Below are 8371 nucleotides of genomic sequence, written 5' to 3'. Positions count from 1 at the left end.
ACCCATGCATATTGTGCATATCTTGCTCAATGTGTAGTAAGATGGAACTTTACAGTTTCTTGTTAAAGGCAGAACAGATAGACACACAGAAATTAGCTCTTCCACTTTTCTATGCCTTTTTCTTTTTCAAAAGGATGTCCAGACAAGATATTGCACACAATCACACAAATATCAGCTCACTGGCACACAAAATCCTTTGGCAACCAGTTTGATTCAAGTCTCAGGCAGATGTCAAAAACATTAGTGATGCACAATTGAAAACAAAAGTTACCCAATTCTTCATGCCTTGTGGCAGGCACAGAGAGAGAGAGAGAGAGAGAGAGAGAGAGAGAGAGAGAGAGACTCTTCATAAATATTTCCATTCTTTAATTCAGAAGCTTAGAACTTAACAGCAATAAAACCACAGCAGGTATTCCATCAAAGCAGACTTCTACAGTGGTTGAAAGAGGAACTTGATTTTACGTTGTATGGTACATACATTTACCGTGAATGTTGTCATCTCAAGCCCTTGAAGATGATAGGGCCCCCAATACACCAACTATACAACAGCTAAGAATCCCGATAACAATTTACATCTCAAAAAAGTTACGATAAATGAAATAGAATGATTTTACAGCTACCTCAGACCCATCAGTTTAGAGGCTGGGTAACATCAAAATATGGATGGAAGGCAGTTCCAAGACTCAATGATGTGTAACACTTGGTTATTTCCATTTGCTAATGGAGATCTACCTCCCTGCTGACTATGTAATTGAAGAGGTGGGAAGTCATCCTCTCTCAGCTGGTAAGTGCCTGAAATTGCTCTGTCAAAAATTCAAATTAAAACTGAGCAATAGATGCAACTTCTTTGAGTTTTCAGCATCTTTCCTGACCACTGAAACCAACACCATATAGATAGAAAAATCCACATTTTTATTTCTGAGATAGATCTCACTCCCAACTCCATGGTTACCTTTGTTGAGTTTTGAGTAAAGTTTGCTTTAGGTCTGTATCAGAAAATGATGTAAAAGCATCTGAACCTGTCAAGCCAGTGTGAAACCTGCCGTGTTGTACAGCTCCCACTCCCTGAGCCAGACTAGATTCCTCTGGCATAGTTCCAACTTGAACTGGTCCTAATGAGCCAAATTCTAGTTGTCCAACCACTAATGGCAGAACCCTACCTGAAGAGTTAGCAGAGGGTAAACTAACTATGGGACCTGGCTCAAAAGAGGAACCGCCAACCATATTCACAGCAGTGAACCCTGTGAAAGGCCCAAATGAGGAGGCTGCAGGTACAAAAGTAGGAGTTACAGGTGAATATCCCGGTGAAATATTGGGTGACTTCCACCATGCATTCCTGTCCCCCAACTTCCCTTCACCCATACGCCTGTCACTACGGACGTGTGTACTGTCAGTGCCATTAAGTGCATGTGCTATACCTCGTTGTCTGGAGCTCCCCATGCTTCCAGAGGATCTTTGGTCGAGATGTGCAGCTTGTTGATACCTCACTCCTGAAGAGTGCATATCCCTATACAAGCCATGCCTCTGCAGGCCAGGACAAAGGTTAGAAACCTATCAGCGTTTAGAACTAATCCATATGCAATCAAAGTTGCCCACCCAAAACTTACCGAAGGTAGAAAAGTTCCAGTTCCACTTTGATGCTTGCGTCCATCACCCATACCAAAAGCACCTTGTCCAGGGAAAAGATTACCATGGATATGACCGAAAGTTTGCATGTATGGCAACCCTGGAATCAGACTATTAGGAACCTGGCTGAAAGTGTTGAACGAGCCCTGAATAGGCCGATGAAGCCCCTCCCAAAAATAGTTTGCCTGCACATATTTTGGCATCTGGTGGGGTGACAATGCAACAGAGTGCATGGTCGGGTCTTGACACCACCTTCCAAACTCCAAATTACACCGATGACTCAGAAAATCGCTACTTAGCAAATCCAATGATGTTTCAGGTGCACCTTCTGCAGAACCTCTAGTGTAATGAGAAGCAACAGTAGCAGCAGAAGCATTTGACCCCACAATAATATCATCAGACACTTGACGGGTTACTTTCCCCCCTTGGTCCCCTTCCAAAAGATTAACAGAATCATGTTCATGAGAAACAAACAAGCCCATCTCAGGGCCTGCATCATTTGCCGGTCCATTATCTGATGGTAGTATGGCTGCATAAAATGGGTTATAATATGAAACGGTTGGAAAAGAACCTGGAAGGAAATAAACAGGGGATGCTCCTTGCGTCACTTGATTTGTGAGGAGTCCCTCCTGAGAATTCTCCAATGGTGGACCTGGCATGCCAGGAGATTGTACTGTGTCAGCAATAACAACTGGAGCAACTGCTGGGCCAGCACCCATACCACCTGCAGTCCTGCTGTCCATGGCTTGAACATTGTCTGACAGATGGTTTGGTAGCTTCTGCATGTCAGACGTTGATAATCTTGAACCAGAATGATGGAACACACCAGGCCCTAAAGTTGTATAACCTAACCCACCTGACAACAGGACAGGCAAGGCTTTCACAGAACCTTCAGCTTCCTGAAAAGGAATATCTTCCCTCTTTAGAACAGCATGAGCATCTGCAATTTCCTCTTTCGCAAACACAGAGCTTGAAGGCTCTGAAAGGCCCTCATCAACAGAAATATTAGGTATCATGGAAGGTCCTTTATTTCTAACCTTGTGTTCTTTTAATGTTCCTTTTGTTCTGCCTGACTTCATAGCACTGTTTCCCCTTGAAACACCATCTTTGCCCGGGGCACCTGCAGATTTTGATGTTCCATCTGCTTCAGGCCTATCAAGCTCGAAACTCGACACCTTGTGCATCATGATAGTACAGCAAACAAACCCCAACCCGACAACAAAGCAAAAAAAGTGAATACTTGAATCTATTCAACTATTGAACAAAAGTCTCATAAGTTTTGTTTGCTGAATAGGTTGTTATGTTACCTGAGGTGGAGGAAGTAATGCACTGGAGCTTGTGCTAGAATAACACCAAGGTTGAACAGGCTGTAACTGCTGCAATTGCTCCTGCTCTGGTTGCCACAAGTGGGATGCTTGGTCTACATCTCTGAGGTTTTCTGGATGAAAGGGTGTTTGTGGAACATCCACAGCTGGGTTAGCAGCAAAACTGTGAACTCCAAGGTATGATGACAGGACAGGAGGTGAAGGACCTTGAGGAATCTGCACAGCTACGGCAGGGCTGAGAGAGGGCATTACAGCATTGAGAGAACTATCTGCTATAGAGTTACTAGGCTTGCCCATATCTGGTCCTACAGGAGAAGAGGTAATAAATGCAGGGGGTCTAAAAGTTGTACTGCTTGGCAACATCACATAAGATGGTAAATTTAAAGGATGGGGATCGGCGACAATAACATGCTCACTTGGTTCTAAATTTACAAACTCATGTGGCACTTTTGCACTTGTTTTGTTGACTTTTAAACCCTTAGTTCTCAAACTGGATGCAGTGCCACTCACACTAACCTGACCAGGTGAAAAGCCTTGCCCCTGGCCCTCACCTTCACACCACACTTCAGTCCTTGTAGGATTGGACAGACACTCTGACTTGACCTTACAATTCCACCCTCCTCTACAAGCAGGGTCATCCCATGTTTGTGCATGCGTCATCTTTATCAAAGCATCAGAGGTCTCTGAATGTTTCAGATCTGACGAAACATCCTGATAAACATTCAAAGGTTTACTTTCAAGGGATAATGACTGCATCTGGTCAACTGCAAGGTCATGTGCATCTCCAACAAGCCTGCTATCTTTTACCATTTCTGTGTCAGAAACGTCCTCAGTAGTAGACCATCTTATTGGAGACTGAGCATGAGCCTTCTTCACAGTTCTAACAGGTTTGTTTTTCTTTCCATCAGCTGCTTGAGGTTCAGAATTGCAAAATCTTTCCGAAAAATTTAACACCTCTTCTACAGAAGAGCTTGAATCAAGGATACCTTCTCTTCCTTTAGTTCCTAAGTCTTCAACTGACTCTCCAACTACTTCTAACCCCTTGCTGTCCTGATCCTTTGTTCTGACCAGAATGTCAGATGCATCACCAGCTATTCCATTTAGACTTTGATCTTTAAGATCAAAATTTTGATATGGAGGAAAACTTGAAGCTGGAGCATCAGGCCGTTGACCACTTTGATGCCTCTCCCAGGTATTTGCGAAAAAATTATCCAAATGCTTGACAAAATCCTCTTCAGAAGACTCGAACATTTTTGCCATCTTCCTTGCACCCAGATTAAAGGCACTTCGTATTCGGAAAAAGTTTGCTGCAGCTAACCAAAAAAATTCTTAGCTAAGCTTCACAGCTTTACTCGTAAAACAAGAATAAATTACTTATTGAGCACATACTACACAAACAGCTCCTTACACCCAAGATACACCAATACAAAACCAGATAAGCAGTTATTCTAACATGACAATGTGAACAAATGCCAACGTCAAGAGTTTTGAAGCCCTATCATGAAGCAAATACAGTTCCATAAATTTGACCATAACCAAAAGCTTGTAAGACGAGGAAAACAGAAATCGTGTTTTACCCAGTGAGAAGGATGTCAAGACATTCGGTAGAAGCTCATGGGAAAAGGCCACCTAGATCCAACCTACAATGCAACATGGCACAATCCATACGAGAGCATTCATAGAGACAAAGAGGGATGGACATCAAGCTCACCTCACAAGTATACAGCCACAACCAGCTCTCCCCCATACTAGTAGCATACTGAGTCAAGTTCCCCTTGCTAGGGCTGGTGTAACAATACTACCAGCATCCACCATCCCAATGTGGGTGAGACTACATAAAAGCGTGGAGTCTGTAAGTGTGGTGACCACACTAGGTGTCGCACAAATTAGCTCATGATTCCCCAAATTGATTCCCACGTGATGTTAACCTCTAGGCAAGTCTTTATTTTCCTCAAGATAAGAAGTTGACCACATCATTTTATCTTATGGTCAAGAACTAATCCAGGTTCCAAAGAAATATAATGAGCGGTGCCTTCCATGTGTAGGACCTCCTTGATTGAGACCAGAGATCTGCTCAGATATCCCAAGCATTCTTTAAACAGCCTACATGGAACACAAATTAGCTCATGATTCCCCAAATTGATTCCCATGTGATGTTAACCTCTAGGCAAGTCTTCATTTTCCTCAAGATAAGAAGTTGACCACATCATTTTATCTTATGGTCAAGAACTAATCAAGGTTCCAAAGAAATATAATGAGCGGTGCCTTCCATGTGTAGGACCTCCTTGATTGAGACCAGAGATCTGCTCAGATATCCCAAGCATTCTTTAAACGGCCTACATGGAACACAAAATAAACACAGCTCCAAAGAAAGATGGTAAGATACTTATTTTTTTGGTGACCTGGAATGGACGGCAATATCTTGATGGAACTGGCCATCAAAACTTCAAAGTTGGGAAAAGAATAATCTGATGCACAAATCACTTAATCGCTTCAATATCTACCTCCCCTTTCTGTGTTGCTTTAATTCTCTCTCCTTCGCAAGACATCAATGCTAGATTGCCCCCAAACTCCAGCACCCCTGCCAAGCCATCCCAATCTGAGAACAGGTTAGCACCACAAGCCAACTAATCACTTCCAATCTCCACTCAGTGCCATCCACTCTCCCAAGAGATTCACAGAGCCTGAACTATAGCTAGCTGCCCCAAATCCTAACCAATCACTCTTCAAAACACTTATGCTCTCTCTTCGCTCTTGCTGCTGATCCCTGATCTTACCAAGAACTAGAATTCTCTTTACAACAACACAAAATCCAGAAAGAGACAAGATCATACACAGCATGCCAAGATGACCATTGTTCACCAATGCCAACATAACAGTCCCCCAAACATTCACCTCATACCCAAAATGGCAGTGTGATGTCTCCTGGCAGCAGCATGTCCACCAAATCTCCCTGGCAGCAAATAGCATTCCCTTCTGCCAATCATATTCAATTCTCCCAAAACTGCCAGCAATTATAAAAAACGTGAGCTGTTTCTGTACCAGAAACATCATATCAGCTTTTCTTTCCCCAAACAACTTGTTCCATAGCTTCGTTAGTATGTTGACATGTTCATTGGTCTTTGGATCTTCCGATAAATGACAGTCGATTATAGACACTACAAAGGCATCTGAACTGATGCATCAGACAACGGCGTTCCATACCACCCTAAACGAGATAAAAGCATATTTGAACCATCACAATTCCATGAGCGAAAGTGGTTTTGTGCACATCAGCACATCCTGTGCCAAACAGCACATTGACCCTCTGATACAAATGAAACGTCCAACCTGCACATGAGACACAACACAAGCTATATCCATGAACATATAGGGACTAGAGATTAGACTCACCTCCTAGCCATAGAGCCAAAACAAGCTCACCCCCAAGCTTGCAAGCCAACACCACTTTAAGTCGTGACCGCATCCCAAGGGTTGGCATCCCATACCACTAGCCCACACCATCCTAGCGTACACAGGCATCAAGCTATGTAACAAACCTTTTGTATATCAATTATTACCAAGACATATTGGCTCACTAGTTCCAAATCAAATTGATGCTCATGTACTTTGAAAGGTGATTTGTATTATTTAAGTATTTTAAGAGGCCACTGGCACAAAAATATCTGAATCACCGGCTCCTATCGACGTGCCGCTGCTCCCTCGCCCCCGACCTCGAACCAGCATGTCCCCTGCCACTATCCCGTGGCGTGCGCCTCTCTCCCGCTATTCCCCCGCCAGCGCAACCCCTCCCGTCAGCACAACACCTCCCCCCAGCGCAAACACCCCCCCCCCCCCCCCGCAACCCATCCACCTCTACTGGACAACACGCCGTCTACTCCCCTGCACACCTCGCCTCCCCTGCCTCACCCACGCCACCCGATCGCCCCGCCTAGAAACCCACCTCCCCTGCCTGAACCCACGCCCTATTCTCTCGCCTGAGGATCTGGTTCCCCGCCCCTCCACCTTGACCCCCTCACATCCACCGCCTCCCCCTCCGCCTTTTCTCGTACCATGGCCCATGGCTCTATCCAACAGAGCCTAACACACGCATTCACCTCGTTGTGAGCTAGCCTACAGCGGTGTCCCACACCTCCCCCACCATGTAAAAAGCATTCCCCCCCCCCCCCCCCCCCGCCATCGGCCCTCTTCCCCTCCACTTGCTCCGTTCCTATGCAGCAACATCCCCCCCCCCCCCCCAACAACACAGCAATGTGAGTGGTGGGTCCTCGGCAAGGATGCGCAATGGAAACCTCTAGTCAGACGCCGGTGCATTCTACGAGTGCCCCTGGTCAAACACCTTGCCGGTCGTCCTCTCTGAGGAACAACTCTTAGCCATCCGTGCCACAAAGCTGAAGCTTAAAGAAACAGTAACCTTTGGTCAGGTAGTAGGACACTCCTTCCAAGGCCCAGCTTCGAGATTGGCTTCACTCCATATTGCGCATCAGCACAACGCAGATAGTGGAGGTGGTTCTAATGGGTCAAGGGATCTTCATGGTACGACTCACCTCAGCAAATGTAGCACATGAGCTACTTGCTAGCTCATGCTATGCCTCCACGAGGGGGGTCATCCATATGGTTCCTTGGTCCAGTGGCTTCACAGTGGAGGCTTTCGCGCTCCACAATAGTTTTCTTAGACACCCGGTCACCCTACTCTTCCCCGAACTGGCAATAAGTATCGCCAGCTTGTGGAAGACTTTAGACAGCTATTCGGCACTGTCCTTCCTACGTCCTTCGCAGACGCAGTGACAGCCGCAAGAGTCCCAAAGGTACAAGTTGCAGTGAAAGAGACCAAGAATATACCACAGTTCCTGGAGATTGAGGCAAGCAGACACTCCTTCAGAAAATAGGTCATTATGACTGAGCAACCAGGGCAATGCATGCGCTGCCATGACTTTGGGCACCAAGCAGCAAAGTGCAAGCGCTTTGGAGCTAGGGCGGCTTCGTCAATAGGCCCACAGGTGGACGCAGGCAGTTTTACACGAGTATAGAGACAACAAAAAGGGAGACGGCAGGGGGGGCTGCATGCAGCCCCTCAGGCACAACCACAACAAAAGGAGGGTGAGCGTTGCCTCCCTGATAGAGCACCACGCGCCCCCCGCCCCCCCCCCCCCTTCCCCTCCTCACCCTACCCGACAGGACCACAAGCCTACACATCCATCCCCCACAGAGGCATCACAAGCCATCTCACCCGAGAGACGGCACTCCCCATCCCCTCCTCCCCACGGCTCTCCCCCCAACCCTAGTCCACACCCCCGCTCCCCCGGAGCTACTGGCCCCCCCACACCCACCGTGTGCCTCCAACCACCCCACCATCCCTCGATCCTCTCCCTCCCCACCATCAACCCCACCGACTTGCCGCCCTAATCTCCACCAGCACA

General features: G+C 46.4%; 1 protein-coding gene across 6 annotated transcripts in view; it reads right to left on the bottom strand.

The window, feature by feature from the left end:
* Positions 1 to 662: 662 nt before the first annotated feature.
* The window catches only part of LOC148015283 (uncharacterized), a 61767-nt gene continuing 54058 nt past the window's right edge, over positions 663 to 8371 (bottom strand). For 2 of the 6 annotated variants that reach the window (XM_087665843.1, XM_087665841.1), the window contains 3 exons: positions 2934 to 4264; positions 1608 to 2801; positions 663 to 1524 (listed from right to left, as the gene is read on the bottom strand). In XM_087665843.1, the coding sequence (XP_087521969.1) occupies positions 949 to 1524; positions 1608 to 2801; positions 2934 to 4264 (3101 nt within the window). In that variant the 3' untranslated portion in view covers positions 663 to 948. The remainder of the gene's footprint in view (positions 1525 to 1607; positions 2802 to 2933; positions 4265 to 8371) is intronic. The other 4 variants (XM_087665846.1, XM_087665845.1, XM_087665844.1 and 1 more) reach the window with 4 other exon arrangements.

This window comes from Lygodium microphyllum, chromosome 24 (assembly GCF_053477565.2).
Source record: "Lygodium microphyllum isolate KBCC chromosome 24, Lygodium_microphyllum_v1.1.10, whole genome shotgun sequence".
Lineage (NCBI taxonomy): Eukaryota > Viridiplantae > Streptophyta > Polypodiopsida > Schizaeales > Lygodiaceae > Lygodium > Lygodium microphyllum.
Note: the sequence above shows the minus strand (reverse complement) of the source record. Positions and strands in the feature narration are given on the sequence as shown.